Source organism: Malaclemys terrapin, chromosome 1, assembly GCF_027887155.1.
Source record: "Malaclemys terrapin pileata isolate rMalTer1 chromosome 1, rMalTer1.hap1, whole genome shotgun sequence".
NCBI lineage: Eukaryota > Metazoa > Chordata > Testudines > Emydidae > Malaclemys > Malaclemys terrapin.
This window is the reverse complement of record NC_071505.1, coordinates 240771136-240791137: the sequence shown is the minus strand read 5'-3', so window position 1 is coordinate 240791137 and position 20002 is coordinate 240771136. Positions and strand designations below refer to the sequence as shown.

General features: G+C 40.2%; 1 protein-coding gene across 2 annotated transcripts in view; it reads right to left on the bottom strand.

Annotated features, from left to right (window-relative positions):
• Positions 1–19349, bottom strand: part of GCC2 (GRIP and coiled-coil domain containing 2) — a 44158-nt gene extending 24809 nt beyond the window's left edge. For both annotated transcript variants that reach the window (XM_054010554.1, XM_054010563.1), the window contains exons 1-12: positions 19270–19349; positions 15927–15989; positions 15109–15193; positions 12845–12909; positions 11862–11966; positions 6506–9004; positions 5716–5785; positions 4261–4361; positions 4078–4176; positions 2486–2605; positions 946–1110; positions 406–510 (exon numbers count right to left, since the gene is read on the bottom strand). In XM_054010554.1, the coding sequence (XP_053866529.1) occupies positions 406–510; positions 946–1110; positions 2486–2605; positions 4078–4176; positions 4261–4361; positions 5716–5785; positions 6506–9004; positions 11862–11966; positions 12845–12909; positions 15109–15193; positions 15927–15989; positions 19270–19275 (3483 nt within the window). In that variant the 5' untranslated portion in view covers positions 19276–19349. The remainder of the gene's footprint in view (positions 1–405; positions 511–945; positions 1111–2485; positions 2606–4077; positions 4177–4260; positions 4362–5715; positions 5786–6505; positions 9005–11861; positions 11967–12844; positions 12910–15108; positions 15194–15926; positions 15990–19269) is intronic.
• Positions 19350–20002: the final 653 nt, after the last annotated feature.

Here is a 20002-nt window from a genome sequence, read left to right as displayed (position 1 = left end):
CTAAATCTCATTTGCTTGTATCAGAATCAAAACAAAGAAACAAGTTACAATATTAAAATGTTGGTTAGCATGTTCTGATAAGCATTCTAAAGGAATCTGGCTCTGGAAAAGCAAAGATAGTCTTGTAATTAAGGCACTGGAGTGGGACTTAGGAGATCTGGATTCAATTTCCACTTCCATTCAGTCTTTTGTGTGATCTGGGCTAGTAACAGTTTCTCTATGCCTCAGTTCCCCATCTATAAAATGGGATAAGACTTCCTGTCTCCCACCCTTTGTCATACTTGGATTTTAAATTCTGGGGGCAGGGATGTTCTATCATGTGTTATGTACAGCACATAACACAGTGGGGGCTAGAACCTTATTTGGGTCCTCCAAGCACTACTGTAACAGAAACAATTACCCTACCCGCCGGGCCAGCTCTAGTTCCTGCATAGTTTTCTGAAGATGTTTCTTTTCCTTCTGAAGCTGAAGCTGAAGGTCTTCAAGTTCTCTTACAGCACTGCTGTGGTCCTGAAAATTAGTTTAAATGCTTTTCAGTTACATAATTTGAGTTCATGAATGTTTGTTCATAATGTGTACGTCACAAAATTTATGTAGGTAAGAATGACAGGTTTTTGAAAAAAAGCTTCCTACCCTCCAAATTAAATCCCAGATGGATTATAAAATTAATAGCAATTTTATGACTGTATGTTAAACTAAGGCCCCATTCTATTCTCACTACGGACTATGACAAAACTGTCAATGGGGGCAAGACTGAAAGGGTCAGCCAGGCAACAGAATACAATGCTTTATCTGATCTATAAAGGCAACAGAACCAAACTAGTTAAAATATTTTAAAGATTCCACTCTGACCATTTACTACACTTTCAGGAAGTCTTCCCTTCAATTAATTCAGGGAATAGCCTGTGCTTTATTTTTTTTATGGACCCACAACATTGCTTTTACCTTTATCTTTTGCTCTTTTAGAAATTTTTCAGCTTCCAGTTCTTTGTCGACTTTTGCTTTGGCTCTTTGCGTTTCTAATATCTGGGCTTCTAGCAGTTTAACATTAGACTGTAGAGTTTCAAGACGAGCCATAAGGTCTTCATTGGCAGAGTTTAGTTGCTCTTGCTAGAATATTAGTAACAAGATGAAAGTGGCAGTTAATATTCTTGAAATTCTTACAGGCAGAGATGCTGACTGTGGTTTTTTGTTGTTGTTGTTTAGAAAATACACAACGATTTCCACCCAACACCCTTTGTAAACTATTCCTGCAGATGCTTGAACATGACAGGACAAAACCCTGTCCATACCAACAGTTTAAAACCAGAATAGCAAATAGTCTGGTTTAAAAATGGGTGGCACAATTTGGACACTCCCACAACACAATTTTGAAACTATATTACAACCCTGTTGCAGTTTATTTAAGGGGTTGAGGGAGAACAGTGGGTAAGCTTGGAAAACTATTCACTAGCTCTTCAGGAACAGCATGCCAACCTCTGCTCAAATACAGCTGCCATAGTTCTGAGCAGATGTTAATGACACCAACCCCTACACCAAAGAAGTTACTTCAATACCACAAAATGTTGCCAATTTATCTGTTTTAAATAAGATAAAGCTAAGGCACAGGTAAGAAATCTGTCCCTATCTGGTTTTGAACCATCAGCATTTTCACCATATGATCTCACTGTCCTTCCCCTTGTTATGTGAATCCAGAATTAAGGATGAATACACGGAAAAAAAAATTAAACAGTAAAATTATTGGCCATATTTTGTTCATGAAATATTTCATATCATCAATTTGAAAAAATTCACCTGCTGAATAACCAGTAGAATGTATTCAAGAGTGAGACTGGGGGCAAAAAAGGAGATTTTAAAGTCTCATGAGAGTATTTCAGCTAATCAATAATTAGATTTAGGCCATCTTAGAACCCACTCATTTTTCAGATGTTTTGGGTGTTGACTGGACACATTTTGCCTTCTCAGTCCTTACTAATGGCTGCTGTATTTTGTGTCAAGTAGACAGAAGGGATAGTATCAATAAAGGGTAGATAAAGCTCTGTACTACCCATTAGATATAAAGGACTTAAAATCTGCATGACCACTGTCAGTGTTGTGCAGCTGCTCTTTTCTGAGAGCCAGCTCAAGCTCATGTACTACAGGTGTTGACAAATCGGCTTAATTTCGGATTTGGGCCCTGATTCTATAACTCCAAACAGGCCCCTATGTTCTTGCAGTTCAGAGAGAAATTTAGATATTTTTATAATGTCCCTATTTTCATTTTTTTTTCCAGATCCAAATATTCCAAACACTGGGATTCCTACCTTGTCAGAACACAAATATTAGTTTATTTTGATTGTATCTATTCAAAAATACAGAAGGAATTATGAAAATATTTACAGGGATAATTTACGTAAGTATGTGTTTATCAAACTGAAATGGGACTTAAGATCAATTACTTCATATTTGTCATAAAAATTGTTTGCTCAGTCACAAAATAAGCTACCTGCTGAGTTGAAGTCTGTAGCTGTCTTGTAAGGCCATCCATCTGATGTTCAAGATTAGTTGCTCGGTCCTTTTCCAAATCCAGCTGTTCTGCTTGCTTGTCATATTCCAGCAAAAGATTCTTGAAACACGCACAAAGCACTTTAATTTTTGTTAAATACATGGAAGCTGTGGTGTGCTTATAGGAAATAAATGGGTGTTTGCACATTCTTATTATTGTTCAGTACTTGATGTTTCTTATTGTGACATCAGAAGTACCATAGGTGAATTAAAGTTGCAGTTCCATTCTAGGTTCTAGTGAAAACAGCTCTGTCAAATTTTCCTCTCTAGATTTAAGTCATTCACTGAAGAGCTCTAAGTCACCACAGATGTTTAAAAAAAGGGTGTATTAGTAAAGAAATGACTGATTTTTTTTGAAATGGGGGCTGTTGGAACCTTATTTATGTTTCTTGATTTGGCAATTTAACTGCATTAACAAGGGTTATTTCCCATTATATTTTTCTTTGTCCAAACTTAACATTAGCATTCAAATGGTCCTAATTAAACTTTGAAATTCACACTTCAATGGAAGTAATGGGGTGAGGAGAAGGGAATCCCCAAGTTTGCTGCTGGTATTGATTGGTGGGATACAGTTTTTACACAACTCTGGTTTCACAAGGCCGCAGCATTTTCTATTGATTTATATTCTGATAGTTGCGGTCTTTCGACCAGAAAAAGAATTTATTTAAAACTGAAAGAACTGAAGAATGTCAGAAGTTTGCTGAAAAACTTAAATATTGCATCCATGGTTTTCTCTTGTCTCTGATAGTAAAGGTAACTTTTGGGAGCACTTTGTTGTGCATGTTTTAAGGAGACAGTTTTCTTCTTCACGAAAGCATTCTCAATATCACTGGTGTCCTTGTGTGACCATCTGGTCACTCCAGCCAGATAGAATGGATCAATGGCAGTAAGCATATTAACAAAAATCTACTTCTGAACATGCTACCTTACAACCTCACAACTCCACTGAGGCATAGGCCCATATTTAAAAGTATGGTTAGATTTATTTATGTATTTTTAAACCAAATATACATGCAAAGGTGAATTGCTTATAATACAGAAAAGTTAAGCAAACTTTAAGGGCAGGTACTGAGCATGGAATATTTCCATATACAAGGATGAATGTTTCTGAAAGTTGAGTCCATAAAAACAGGGATTATTATGGAAACTCTTGCAATTTTAATTATAAACATAATTGTCATTGTTCTAGTGCCCCACCACACACACACTTCATGTGAATAACAAATTTAATAAAATAAGTGTAATATATGCTACTAAATGCCAAGTATAAATGCAGGGATCACTTCATCCACCACTGAAACCTCTGAGGTGAGATATGGCAATTGTTGAACAACACACAGCAACACTGTACAATAGTTTAGGACAGGAAGCAAAGAACCCTGTAGCTACAGAGGGAAATTAGGTAGGCTGATTGTAATTACGCAGTAGTGAGTCATGGACACATCAAACTGGAATCAGGCTAGGAAATGCCATCTCTAAATAATATTTTCTGATAAATAAAACATTTTTGAAGATATAGTTAGTACCTCTTACCTTATAGCTTTCTGCTCCTTGGATGATGTCCCTCATAGAAGTAGACAACTGATCTTTCTCTGATAGTACCAACTCTAATTCTTCTCTCAAAGACTGCACCTTATTTCAAAGCAATACGTAACAGTTTACAACAGAACCTTACAATGCCAGAAAGCTCTTCAATATGCCGTCTAAATAAGTTACCTCTTTTCTACTGGAATCTAGTTCTTTCCTTGCTTTCACAGCAATGGCTTTAACTTTATTTAACTTCTCTTCTCTCTCTGCAGATTGCTTTTCCAGACATACTAACACAAAAAACAGAAACGAATTCATCTACGCAACGGAATAAGTAAAATACAAAACTAGTATCTACGTGATTTTGAAAACATTAGCAAAACAAAAAAGTATATGCATCCATTACTACTGAAAAACAGGAAGACATTTAAAACACTTCATTCACTTAAGCTCTTGGAGGCCTGGTTTGAAGGCTAAGATTCCCAGCAACAAAAATAGCTATAATAGTGAACACTTCCACTGTTCCAGAGACTTTCATTAGCAAACTTTGGTTTGTTAGGATTTTAAAACTCAAAAAACATGTCTCCAGCTACTCCTGTGACAAATACAGTTGTTTCAGTTTGCCGTTACTTCCTCCCTAACATAACATTTTAAAGTAACTGCATTGGTCATTACATGTTGTAGGAATGCACGGGTGAGGTGTTTGTCTGAGAGGCGGGAGATTTTATTTCCTCCCTCTTCTCATGAGGCAGCTCTGAAGAGTTGTCCCAGCCACACAACTATTTTCCCTTAAATAAAAAAAAATATATATATATATATATCCCCAAAACACTTTGCTATTATTTTTCTATACACGTAAGTGGGCAAGACTATCTCTGTAACAAGTCATTACCACTATTCCTTATTTGACTGCATGGGTTTTATAGGGAGCAAAACTGGGAGAGCAATCAAACTCAGGGCTATGGTGCAGAACAACATCTTCTAAGTCACAAAGCCATCCACTAACATTTACTAGTTTTTAATGCTTTGGGCTATCCTCATATGTGAAAGTGACTAGCTTTCTAATATAATTAAGCTAGCCACTAATCTGCACTCTTGTTTGTTTTTTAAATGAAAAAGACACTGAACTATAAAGAACAGCTGACAAGTACATTTCTGAGAAAACAGGTTAGACTCTAAAATAGTCCATGAGGAGCCTATTGTTTTATTACATTACCGATCCTCTTGGTGAAACTCAATGGTTTTGCTTCCAGCTAGTGCTAATTTTCTTTTGAAAGCCAACCGGAATGCTCAGAGGGCTTAGCTTTCTCTCTCAAAGTAGCTATATTGTTCAGTGGCATCTTAACCGTTACCCATTTAAAATATTTAAGTTTATTAGTTCTTCCCCTCCATCTGACACAGTTATTATTAATTGGGGTCAATTGTACAGAGCCAGTGATACACAGATGTCTACCTTAAAATAAAAGTATTAACTGTTAGGGTAACAGACCACAGGCATATTTTGAAACCTTATTGGACATCAGGAAGTCATTTGCTTATTTTAAGTATTTCTCATAAACTAGGGTTAAAGAATGAAAGATGAAGTATGTTAAATAATGGATTAAAAGTCACAACTAATTAAATGTAAAGAAGTAAGAAAAGCACCAATTTTTTCTTGTAGTTCTGCTACTGAAGATTGTTGGTCATTTTTTACAGACGACTTCTCCAGGAAATCCTGTGATATAAAACAAAGATAATGAAATATTACAAACATTTTTGGTATTTGCTAATTCCTTGCATGTCACAATCAGAAACTGATTCATATATATTAAACTTAAGCCCAGAATCTTGGCTATTTCTATATGAACGAGACATAAATATTACGATTTATGTACAATTTTATGTTTTCTTGATAATTTACAAAGATACTTAAAATGTAAGGGCAGGGAAATCATCCTCATAGGAACTGCTTTCCATCCTACCCAGTCAAGAACAAGAAAGAACAGACCATGTAGTTCTGGCCAGCTATTTCTCAGTCATTATCGGGCACTAACAATGCTCTGATGTAAGGAAGTTCCAGCAAACTTACCACAAACAGGGCAGGGCAGATAACTGATCTAACACCAACTTTAAGTTGTGCTTATTTAAGTTGTAGATTTATAACATTTAAGAGACATTATTAAGTCATTTAGGCCATCCTTCTGTAAATGAAAGATCATTTGTGAGGTACTGGTGGGAAAGGGGGAAGGTTATATTTTGCTCAAGCAAGCTTTTAATGCTAAAGTAACTTTTAGTGTTGCCTTTTTGGTGAGGCACTCTTCATTAGAAATACTTATTGAAAAAAACAGATCAGTTGATTGGGGGCAGGGGGCCATGAAATAATGTGAAAATACTTTTGAACCTTCATTAAGTGTTAGAAGTTTAGTCTGTATACTGAAATAACAAAAAGCATAACCTTTAGAGAGGTCAGTTCAGCTTTCACATTTCTAAGTTCAGCCTCTCTTTGTTCTAGACTGAGTTTTAGGTTTTCTTGCTCTTCTGTAGAAGATTCCTTCTGTTGCTCTTGTATTTGGCTTTCATAACATGCAAGTTTTTGAGAGATCTCTTCAATACAAGCTAGAAGATCTTGTTTTTCAATCCTTGCTTTCTCATTGGCACTCTTCATCTCTTGGATGTCTAGCTGCAAGGCTGCTTTTTCTGACAAAGCTCCTTCTAATTTTTCTGCTAAAAGAGACTTTTCTTTTTCAAAGTTTTCCAGCAAAGATCTGAGCTCTGCACACTGAACTACATTTTCTTCCTGAAGTCTCTCAACCTTCTGCTGTAAATGAAGAACTTTTTCATCATTCTGCAAAGTAAGGCTCTGTTTTTCTTCTTTCATTTTTGCCAAGGATTCATTTGCAATCTGCAGTAAATTAATAGCATCATGTTCCTCATCATCATCTGAAAGTCTGGACCCTATTTGCTCAAGCAAACTGTACAGCTGAGTTTTGACAAGTAATGCATGTGCTTGTTTGTTTTCAAGTAGCATAGTTAAATGGTCTTTTTCTTCAACAGCAATTTGTAATTTCTTTTCTAAACTTTCAGCTTGTTCTTTAAACACTAGCCAATCCTCCTTTTCAGAGGCAACCTTTTCCAGATTACTACTTATTTTGTCTTTTTCCTTATTGATTTTCTCATTTTCCTTATGAAGAGTATATGCTTGAGATAACAGACTCTTTCTATCAAGTGAGAGAGCTTCCATTTGTTCCTCTAATTGCACTAACTTTTGGTTATTCTCATCCTTCTCTTTTAAAGCTTCTTTTAGTGTCTCTGTTAAATCCTCTACATTTTTTTTCAGTTCACTGTTGCACTGGTTAACAAATTCTGCTTGTTGCTGAAGTTCCAGGACCTTTTCTTGTTCTTTTTTACACATTTCTTGGAGATTTTCTACTTCTTCACCTGAACATTTCAGTTCACTTAAAATACCATCTTTTTGAGAGGCAAGACTAGTCACCTTTTCCTCCAGTTCTTTTATTGTGATCTCTTTTTGATCAAGAGAGATCACCATTGCCTCAGTCGCCTCCTGAAAGCTGACTATTTTATGCTTAAGTTCTTCCGCCTCAGCTTGTTTAGATGATAATTTTTCTGCTTCTTCCTGAAGACGACTCACTGTTTCAAGAAGAACATCCTTTTCATTGAAAGCAGCTCTGAGTTTCTGCTGTAGCTCACTGACATCAGAAGCTTGCTGCTGCTTCATTGATTCAAACTCCTGACTGATCTTTCCAGCTGATTCCCCCAATTCAGTTTGTAGAGTTTCCAGGGTTTCCCTCAAACTCTCATAATTGAACACTGCTTCTTCCTTCTCCTGTATGAGCTTTTGATACTGTTCCTTAAGATCCTGTATTTCAAAAACCAATACCATATTTTCTTTTTCTGAATTTGACAATAAAGTCTGATGTAATTCCGAAATCTCTCTCTCTTGTTGTTCTCTCAGACTTTGAACTTCTAGGTTACGCTCTTTTTCAGTGATTTCATATTGGTGTCTTGCTGCTTGGAGCTCTGATTTTAGTTTTTCAATTACACAACAATGATCTTCTTTAGCAAGTTGCAGTTCATTAATTTTAAACTCCAAGTCTTCCCGCTCATGAAAATACTCATCCTTTGTGTGCTGGATTTCCTCCTCCAGTTTTAACTTAACATTATTCATATAGGTTAGTTCATCTTTTAATATACTGTGTTGAGATTCCAGTTCTTTTAAAATATGTTCTAAGTGTTCGACCTTTTCTTCCATTTTTGTGTCCCCATAAGTGTCTCTTTGTACATCTGTTACATCTGTCTCATTTTCTTGATTTTTATTTATAGCTTCTCTTAGTTGTTCCAATTCATGTTCATATTTCTCATTACTAGCATATAATTCACCCTTCATGCTTTCTTCTTTTACCAAGTGCTGCTCTGTTAAGTCCGGCTTTTGCTGATTTATCTGGTTTCTCTCCTCTTCATATTCTTTAGAAGTGGCTTCAAGCTGACACATCAATTCTGAAACCTCTTGTTGGTGTGCACCCTTTAGTTGTAAAAGCTCTTCATGCAGATTATTGATTTCACTACAGTAATGTTGAGAATTATTTTTGATAACTTCTTGCAGATTTTCAATGTTTTTGTTTTTATCCTCACTGATAGCTTCCAACTGTTTATTCAGACATAAAATCTGTTCCTCATATGCATGCTTAATTTGCTGGACCTCTTCTTGTAGTCTTTTAGTTTCCTGTTGTTGATTACTATGAAGTTCAAGCTGTTCTGCAAGCCCCATTTGTTTCTTCACTTCTTCCTGCAGTTCTTTCTGCAGTTTGGCTAAGTCTTCATTGTATTTGGACTGTGCTCTTACTACTTCATTCTTAAGGCCTTCAATATCTTTCAAGTGGTCAATGCTTGATTGTTCCAACTGCTTCTGCAGTTCTTCTGTCTTAGTTACAGCAACCTAAAACAAACATATATGTCAATAATTACGTAGAAACAAACAGACAAACTAAAACCAAAAATAGATGAAAACCCAGTATATGACTTCCCCAACTGAAAAATCAGTGACAAAGTAATTCATCTGCATAATAAATGCCATTTGAACTCATGCTATTGTGGAAGTTAGATATTAGTAATTAAACTGGTTAAATTTTACAACCTAATAATTTATCAAGTAATTCAGATACCTGCAAACTTGGATATTGTGATCTCTGAATTGCAAAGGTCTCTGTCTTATGGATGACCAAGGAAATCGAGAAAGAGTTTGGAATAAACGAGTCCTTGATATTGATTAGTGTACCAGAGATGGAAGTCATATTAAGTTTTGTGGCCTAAGAAGAAATACCTTAAAATCCTAAATTATTTGGAACAAGGAAATGACATTTGAGGACTTAATTTAGAATGGGAGAAAAAATGTACAAGCAAATTAGGTGAGATAAAGGGCACACGAGGAACAGCAAACTCACTGCAGGATGGGTGGTCAAAAGACAAGTGACCCACGCTCCATGATCAGAGGAAGACGACCCCCACTTCCCCCCAGATCTCTGCTAATCTGGCCCAGGGGGAAATTCTTTCCAGAGCCCAAATATGGTGGTCAGTTGGACTCTGAGCATTTCAGCAAGTTCCACCAACCAGACACCTGGGAAAGAATTCTCTGTAGTAACTCAGAGAACCTCCCCACCTAGTGCCCCATCACTGGCCATTAGATATATTTTCTGCTAGCAGTCAGAGACTGGCTACATGCCACTGTAAGCAGTCACATCAGACTATCCCCTCCATAAACTTATCAAGCTCAGTCTTGAAGCCAGTTAGGTTTTTTTGCCCCCACTACTCCCTTTGGAAAGCTGTTCTAGAACTTGGCTCATCTGTGGATTAGAAACGTTCGCCTAATTTCAAGCCTAAACTTGTTGATGGTCCCCAGGCTTTGACTGAATACTGACAACTACCTAGCTGGAATCAGTCTGGTTCACCTGTATGTTAGTATTGTTACAATAGGTATTGGGATTCCAACGTGTTTAGTGTGGAAACTTTATTGAATGCTTGTGAGTTGCTGAAAGCATTACTCTCACTTATAACATCTGTATCCCATATGGTAAGGTAATATTTGAGGATTTGCACTGTAAGCCTTTTTAACTGTGTAAATCACTAGACAGGAGAAAGACCTTAACTAGAGTGAAATGCTGGTCTCCAACAGAAGGTATTATGTCCCTCCCAACAAGGAAGGAGCATCAACACCAGACAGATTGGAGTGGAATATTAAAGAGGACAAAAGATTTTGTTGTTTACTCTCTCCCACTCCCCGTGAAGATGAGTTTTGGAAATGAATTCCTCCCATCTGTGAGTTTGCAGCTCAAAGCAGAAGAGGGGAAGGGAATTAAAAACCCCTACCAAGGAGGAACTGTATCTCATTGCTGCTTGGATTTTGGAGGCAGGGTTTCTGGACATAAGCAAGGAATCCCCAGCTGCTTAGCCTGGGTTAGCTCTAAAGGTCATTGAAGCTTCTATAATAAGCAAGTTCTATATTACCTTTTGAAACTTAAGATTGTAACTCATTTGTGTATGTATGTTTAACTGTTTTAACCTTGTGAATAACTCTTTTTTCCCTTTTCCTATTCATAAATCTGTATGTAGTTTGTTATAGGATTGGCTACAAGTGTGGTCTTTTGTGTGAGATCTAAGGAGCAATTGACCTGGGGTAAGTGACTAGTCCTTTGAGACTGGAAGTAACCTGACTGCTGTTGTGATTCGTGGTATAAAGGACCATCTATCACAAGGGAAGGCTTGCCTAAGTGATGAGATAGATTGGAGTGCCCAAGGAGTCTGTCTGTGACTCCATATTTAAGCTGTTATAGTGCCCGAGGAGTTTACATTTGAAAATTGATTGGTGAAATCTAACTACAAAACCCACAGCCAATTTGGAGTTTGTGCCCTGGTTCTTAATAGTCTGCCCTGAGGTTGGTACTCACCAATGCTCCCTCTACTATTTTACATCCATGTGTAGAATGAATTTTGTTATGTACACCAATATGGAGGTGATAATTGGTGGGGGTTAGGCCAAGGGGTTCGGAGTATGGGTGGGGCTCAGGGCTGGGGATTAGGGTGCGGGGTGTGTGTGTGTGAGGACTCTGGCTGGGAGTGTGGGCTCTGAGGTGGGGGTCGGAGATGAGGGGTTTGGGGTGCAGGAGGGGGATCAGGGCTGGGGCAGAGGGTTAGGTTGTGGGGAGTGAGGGTTCTGGGGAGGGGCTGGGGATGGTGGGTTTGGGGGGAGGGGGAGGTGTTGAGGTCTCCGGCTGGGGATGTGGGCTCTGTGATGGGGCCAGAGCTGAGGGGTTTGGAGTGCAGGCTGCCCCGGGGCTGCAATGGGGAACGAGAACTCCCCACCAGCCCTCTCTTGCCACAGCAGCCTAGGGCTGGGGGAGATGCACCTCTCTCCTCCCCAGTCCAGGCCCTTGTGGCGGCACGCCTGCATTGCCCTTGATAGCCTGGTATGCAGACATGCAGCTTAGAGGCAACTTAGGTACCCACGCTCCTGAGTCAGGGCAGGACAACTTGACACTGACCATTTAGTCTGTGCATAACCCATTTGTTTTAAGACTTGCAAACAGGTATTGTAATAATTTTGGGAAAGTATTTACATTGGTGATTATAATTAAAAATATACAAACTATGAGTATTATTAACTAACAATGAACAAAAGAGAATGAGGAAAAAAGGGATTAAAAAGTGAACCATACAATCATAATTATTAAACTAGAAAACAAAAATACTATGGACTAGAAAGGTTTATAGCAGAAACAGGTTATTGCTCATTTCATTACCTCTGCTTCTTGTTTCCTTTTAGCATTTTCTTTTTTGAGGGCTAGGCACTGCTGCTGGATCTCTGCTTTTTCCAGAAGAACAGCATCCAGCCTTTCTGAGAGCGCCTAATTTGGAGAGAGAGCGAGAAGACCGTTGGAAAAAAAATGTGAAAATGCAGAGTCTCAGCAACCTGTGTGAGGCAATGCTACAGAGCTCAGACATTGGCCATGAGATTTTCTGCACATTGTGCAACAGAAAACCAAGCCCATTACAATAATTACCTTCATTCCAAAGAGAGAAGACAGAGTATAGTGACAGCTATACTGCTAACAAAACACCTCTCACAGTTAATCTACTAAGCAGAATGAACTTGCTACATTGGAAAACTGGTTTCCCATTTTATTATTTATACCTCCAGAAAAAAAGCTGTGTGTAAATAATTGTTTTAACCATTAAACTAATATTTAAACAATCAGAATCTTGTTTCAGTAGTTTACAGGTTCTTACACTAACTTTTCATCTGAGTAGTTACATAAGTTACTACACTTTCAGCAAGATAGATGCTTTCACTACTAAACTCAAAGTGCCAGTTCAAATCTAAAAATAGTTGAAAAGTATTTATTGTGATAAATTCACAAAATAAAAAGCACTTTAACTGTTGGACTGAGTAAAACTGCTGCCCCATTTCTTTATAGTGGCAGTGCAAATGTTCATCAGGAGCTGGACTACTCTCCTATAGAAGAAGAAACTTAAGAAAAGAAGATTAACATTTTACTAGTAATTTTTCATAAACTGACACAAAAATTAATATTTCCATATATGATGCAAGACTCATAAGACACTTGGTGGAGGATGATAAAGAAAGTGTCTTAAGTGCATGAGAAGGACTGGTCCCAGATAGTCTGAGTAAAATAGTTTGCTATTCAGTAAACACCACCAGTGGAAAGATTTCCAGGGGTCATTTATTATGTATAGTACTTCAAAAACAATTATATAGTCCCACCTGAATAATATCATCAGCTTCTCCAGCAGCTGGTTTTGATTTGAGTTCAATCTCTTTTTCCAATTCTAAAACAAAAAAATTTATATATAAAAAAAATTCACCATAAGGTTGTTTCACATTTCAAAGAGCAGCTTCTAACTCAGAAGAGAATCTGTAACTTTATGAGATTATAAATATAATTAATGTATTACAATAGTATAGTAATGACATCAAATTTTAAAAATTTCAAAACACCAACTCAATGTAAGTTACGAATTTCCTGGCATATTCAAAAGTCACACAGTCATCAAAATGTACATGAGGCTGAAACTTAGTATATAAAAATGTAGTATTTACCTTAAATAGATGGGTTAAAATTTGTGAAGCACTACATCAGTGAAAGGAAAAAGCAAAACATTTAATTCTATCTCCACCTGTGACCCTCTGAGGCCCCTGCTGGAGGCCTTGTGGCCCTGCCACACCCCACCCCAGAAAAGGGCAGTGGAAAAAGTCATCCAAGCTGTCAAATTGGCTGCTCCCTGCTGCCCCTATCAGGGCCCAACAGACTAGTATAAGAAGAGCTGCAGGGCCAGCATGAGATCAACTCCTTGCTGGAACTGGAGGAGTGTGGCTAGCTGAGGGAGTGACAGGACCTCGGCCAGAGCAGAGCTGGCAGAAATGGGGGTGAGGGAAGAGCAAGGAGCTCTGGGTTGGCTGTTGGGACTCCATCAGGACAAGGCCCTGAGATAAGGGTGAAGAAGGTGCAGGGCTGTGGGGAAGTGGCCCATGGAATCAGAGCAGTGGCATAGCTTAGATAAAGGGACATGGCAGATGGCTGCTATCTACAGAATCCCTGGGCTGGGACCTGGAGTAGTGGGTGGGTCTGGGTCCCCAACCCATTAGGCACTGAGGGAAGTGGCCTGGACTTTGAGGTGCCCCAGAAGGGGAACTGAACTCTTTAGAGACCCAGCAGGAGAGCTGGGGCCTGAAACACCCAGAGAGGGCAAAGACATTGCCTCCAGGGGGAAACCCTGAGTGCAGCTCAATACAAGGGCTGAGATCACTGATAGGTTCTTAATTAGTCCCGTAGTCTAAGCCCAAGGAGGCCTTCAGCACGAGTTCTCAAACTGGAGGTCGTGACCCCCTCAGGAAGTTGTGAGGTTTTGGGGGGGGGGGGGGTGTTTGCAAGCTGTCAGCCTCCACCCCAAACTCTGCTTCACCTCCAGCATTTATAATAGTGTTAAATATTAAAAAAAGCGGTTTTTAATTTATAGGGGGGGGGTCACACTCAGAGGCTTGCTGTATGAAAGTGATCACCAATACAAAAGTTTGAGAACCACTGGGCTACAGGGAGAGAAAGTGCAGGCCTGCACACACTCAACCAGGGGCACTTGCGAGAGGTGAGTGAACCCCTCTACACTACCATCCTCACGCTTTTTACTAAACCAGATAAGCTTTCCCATAATTAACCCAAAATGGTGTCTGCAATCTTTTATTATTTCTTTTCAAAAGAAGCAACATTGAGTAATTACACAATAGCTAACTTACTTAAAAATATTATTGTACCCCCAAGACAGGGTTGCATGATAATGATTTGTGTTTAATATGTAAAATCAATTATTTGGCTTGGAGTTTCCACCCTCCCTCCCCCAACATCAAAACTTGCTACTGTATGCCATGACACGAAAAAGCAAACACTCTAGCAAGTATGGGGAGCAGACACTCAATGAAAGGCCCCACTTCAAGATACAGTTCAGTTATTCTCTTAAGCAAGTTGTTTTCTCCCATCACACTCCTCCTTGCTTGGTTACTAAAATTTACTATAAGATCAATGCAATGCCTCTTCTTCCCTCCACTCTGGGATTTCTACCTCTATCCTCTCACAGAAATAGGGAAAATGGAACGAAACGGGTTGCTGGAAAATCTAAATTTTTCCCCTGGGACTCAAATCCAGAGGTCAAACACTGTAACAGAGAACACTACCATTAAGTCAATACAGCAGTCCCTTCCCTCTACACCCACTTTTTTTTTTTTTTTTTTAAAAGCACACCTCTACCCCAATATAATGCGACCCGCTATAACACGAATTCGGATATAACGCGGTAAAGCAGTGCTCCGGGGGGGCGGGGCTGCACACTCCGGTGGATCAAAGCAAGTTCGATATAACGCGGTTTCACCTATAACGTGGTAAGATTTTTTGGCTCCCGAGAATGGCGTTATATCGAGGTAGAGGTGTAATACAAAAATCTTGGAACAGCCAAATAAATCCCTTTTCTGTATGGTACCTGTGCATCTTGACTTCACTTTCTGCATAAGCATCATTTGCTTCTTCGCAAATTTGATGAGATCTTCTTTGGACAGTGTATCCAGCTGTAGAATGTGATAGGGAAAGCATGTTTTGTAATCTATGCCTGATGACTATAACACTGAAAACAAGGAATATTAAATGTCTGACTTTCAAGATATTAAAATTTAGGGAATGAAACACGTCTTATCATATGTCTGTAAGCACAATTTAAATGTATAATGCAATATAAGTGATCCACTAATTCTACATTAACTCTTACAAGTTTACTCCACAGGGCTTAAGTAGGCAATATCAATGTGAAAGTAAGACTCAGTTGTGAAGGGTTAGCATTCAGAGATGGATTAAAAATCTTCAAACAAGTAAAAAAAGATAAGGCCTGCCAAATTGAAAAAGCTAAGGAGGCATTTGAGAATAATGTAAATTGCTGAATGTTTTTAACATGGCATGCTGTCTTAACATTGCTGTACAAGTGAGAAGTAAATTTAAATGAAGAAATCTATACACTAAAGAAATGAAAAGTCCATTGTTTGAACTGGATGCTGCCAAGTGTTTTCTAAAGGGTTAGTACATTTGTTTCCAGTAATAACTGCCAATAGCATTAACAAGATTTTTCTTTAGCATTCTCCAAAGTTTAACAGGGCTCTCTAGGTTTAACAACCACAATTTAATTTTGGCAAATAGAGAAGTCAACGTTTACTTTTTAAAATTAATCTCTCTTGACTATTCCCCCAGTAGCAGCTAGTGTAGCAGGTTGTAAATCTGTCCAAATCAGTTATATTTGTAAAGAAAGTTTACCTTCGATTTACCACTTCCTGGTGTGGCATAGGAAGCCACCATATCTTGTCCAGCATCTTGTACCTGAAAAACAAAAAGCACAGCATGTCAGAACTGAACTCTTCATTAGACTACTAATGGAACTGGTTAAGAGACTGTGGTACCCTGACAGTAAATAACAGCTCTAGTAGAACTTGGAACTCAAGAAAATTAAGATTTAAAAAGAAGAAGAATGGAAGAAATGAGTTCAGACATCCATCACAGATAACTGGATCAGGATAGATGCATCACAGCATGATGTCGTGAGCCAATATATTCTTAGAAATCTGTCTTTTAGATAAGGAATTTCTATCCAAAGAGCTGGTATACATAGGCTGGGCAAAATCTACTTATTTTGTTTACAACTGGTCCGGAAAGTATGGCTTGATAACCTAGCAAAAGGCCTGCCTTAAAGATGTGGACAAATGGAGGAGCAGCATTTAAATGAACAGTGATTTTATGATAGGATCTCCCAAACTACATTCAAAGAGGTTTACGTCATCATCTTGGTCTGGGTTTGGAAGGTGATTTAATGTTCATGTATATTTGGGAAGATAGAATAATAGTAATGCAGGGCTGGAAGGAATCTTAAAAAGTTATCAAGTTCAGCTCCTGGCGCTAAGTAGACCTAGACCACCCCTGACAGGTATTTGTGCAACCTATTCTTTAAAACCTCCCTTGGAAGCCTATTCCAGAACTTAACTAACATTATTGTTGGAAAATTTTTGCCCAATATCTAACCTAAATTTCCCTTGCTGCAGATTAAGCCCATTACTTCTTGTCCTATTATCAGTAGAGACAGATCAATTAGTCACTATCCTCTTTATAACAGCCCTTAACTTGTTATCATCAGTCTTCTTTTCCCAGTTTTTCAGCCTCTCCTCATAGGTCAGATTTTCTAAACCTTTAATAATTGTTGTTGCTCTCCTCTGGACTCTCTCCAATTTATCTATCTTTTCTGAAGTGTTTTGACCAGAACTGGACATGGTGCTCCAGCTGAGACCTCCGCCATTGCTGAGTAGAGCAGGACAATCACCTCCCATGTCTTGCATGAAACACTTCTGTTAATGTACACCAGAATAATATTAACCTTTTTTTACAACTGCATCACATTGTTTACTCATGTTCAATTTGTGGTCCACTATAATGCCCCGATCCTTTTTGACAGTACCATCTAGCCAGTTATTCCCCCATTTTGTAGCTATGCATTTGATTTTTCCATCCTAAGTGACTTTGCAGTTGTCTTCATTGAATTTCATCTTGTTCATTTCACACCAATTCTCCAATTTAAGGTCATTTTGAATTCTACACCTGTCCTCCAAAGTTCTTGCAATCCCTCCCAGCTTGGTATTATTAACAAATTTTATAAGCATACTCACCACTCCATTACCCAAGTCATTCATGAAAATATTTAACTGAACCAGCCCCAGGACTGACCCCCACTAGATATACCCTCCCAGTTTGACAAACATTGAAAACTACTTTTCAAGAACAGTCTTTCACTTTATAGTAATTAATCTAAATCACATTTCTCTAAGTGGAGGACCTACACTTTCCGTCATCTTTCTCTTGCTCCTAATGTATTTAAAGAACCTCTTCTTATTGCCTTTTATGTCCCTTGCTAGGCGTAACTCATTTTATGCCTTAGCCTTTCTGTAAATGCTTGTGCTCTTCTGTACTCTTCCTTAGCAGTTTGTCTGTTTCCACTTTTTGTAGGATTCCTTTTTGATTTTCAGGTCATTGGAGAGCTCTGAACATGAAGAGACACTGCTAGTATAAGCTCAACGTTCAAGCAAGGGCATATGAAAAAGGGATTGGGACTCCACACACAGACCTTACAGCAACTCTGAACAGACAGGATGAGAGACAGAGTAAGCTGTGTAGCAACACAAGACTTTTCTGCCATGCTGTAGATAGTATTTCCATAATATACAAATTGTATACCTGATTCACCATTCTTTTCACACTATCAGACCAGATGAATTTACTTTCATGTTTATTTTATGTGAGTAAAATTTTGATAGTCTATTTTAATAATTTGCAATTAAATTGGCTTCTAGTTAGGCTGGTACAATGCAAACAGATTACACAGAAGTACCAATCCTAAACTACAGTTTTGTAGAAAATATACCAATTCTAGAAATCTTTAAACCAATCATACCAAACTATGCCACGTTCTGAGATGTGATCACATTCCTGATACATAACTGTTAAGTTAAGTCCAGGGATCACACTGGATTTTTCAGTTTATTCCACATGGCAAATACAAATGACTTAAAACTTCCTTTGGAAGTATCTTTGTTTCTCTTTGTAACTGCAAAAAAGTTACATGAAATATAAGTGCTTGTGTGTGATAGAAATTACTTGACACTTGCCATTATATTTATGTAGTCACTGGTTATTTCATTTGACCTGCAGAACTGAGGAAATCTATTCATTTAGCATATTTCTAAAATATTGTCAAGGTCCCGCAGAGCTCTTGAGTGCTCTTATTAGACTTTATAAAACTTCTAAGTCAGTATTGATCTAGTCACCCCAACTGTGGTCAGGATGGAATTTTACCTCCCAAGGTGACACTGACTAACCCAGCAGGTGCATCAGTATTTTCACTTTCCTCTGAAGCATGAGATTGGCTCTATTCCCACAAGGAAGATACCAGACTGGAAAAGTGCATGAGGTCTGGTTTACTGGGGCAATCATCATCGCCCTGCTGTTACCATAAAACAGTCACAAGCAGTGTGAAGTGCGAGGATGTAGACAGCTCTCCTCCTGCCAACACAGAAACACCTCTGACGGGCAGTTTTCCAGCGGACTCTCGGTGACCCCTCTCTGCTAGTGGTGGCTTCCCAAGAAGAGTTGCCACAGGGGCCGGGCTCCAGGCAGAAATGAGGCTGAACTCTCGTTTTATAAACAGACTCAATGTAAAGCCGGGGGTGACATTACGGCTTCCCTATAGCCCCTCACAACAGCCAGGGGCGGGGCGGGGGTCGCACACTGTGGGGTCCCCCCGAGAAGGACGCGGGGGGGGGGGAGCTGTTGCATGTGGGGGGGGGACCTGTTGCACATGGGGGGAGGGGTCACCCACGCTCTCCTCCGCCCCGCCGAGGAGAAGGGGGCCGGTGGCGCGCGGGGAGGGGGAGCGAGCGAGGGGGACCACGCGCCCAAGGTCCCACCCAGCGAGATGCTGCCGCGGCCCCAGTCCCGCCGCGTGCGGGGTGGGGGCGCCCGCCAGTGACGGATTAACCCCCCCCCCGGCCCGCTTAGGGAGAGCAGCGGCCGCCGGCCCCTCCCCAGCGCATCTGCCCGGCGGCGCCTCCCCCGGTACCTCCATGGCGGGGCCGCTCCCGGCGCGGCGCTCGGGGGGGTTTCAGTACCGCTGCATCCTGCTCCCCGCTTCCGCCTTCGTCACCCCCGCGCGCCTTCTACGTCAGCACCCACGTCAGGCCCGAGGTCGCAGTTTCGGGCCCTCCCGGCTGTTTCTATGGTAACCAGTGACCATGAGGGTGGTTAGCCCGGGCCCGCCCACCTCCTGAACCCAGGCCCCACCCCCACCGGGCTGCCGCCGCGACGTGCCCGGCCCGGCCCTGCCCACAAGCCCTGGGGCAGCGGCGGCTCCAGGCGGCCACGTCCGTTCCGTGACTCCGCATCGTCCATCGAGCCCCCGCGCACCGCAGCTCGCTGGGCGAACCCCAGGCGGGTTAGCGGGTCCCGTGCCACGCCGCTTCCCCCTGGGCAAGGGGGGGATAGTCGCACACAGGGGCTCCACCTGCAGGGCCCTAGCGTCTGGGCTGAAGCCTGAGCGTCTATACAGCAATTAAACAGCCCCGAGCTCCCTGAGCCAGAGCCAGAGCCAGGCGGCGGGGCCAGCCAGGGGTTAAGTGCAGTGTAGACAGACCCCTATGTGGATAACTCAAGCTTTGGGCCTTCCAGTGATTTTCTGGGCTCAGTTGTGGATCCAGGCAGTGGTTTATAGTGGTAGGATCCGTGAAACTGGGTTAGTCACTCTGAAAGGCAGGGTGAGGCAGCAGATAAGTTTTATGGTTTGTCATATTAGTGAC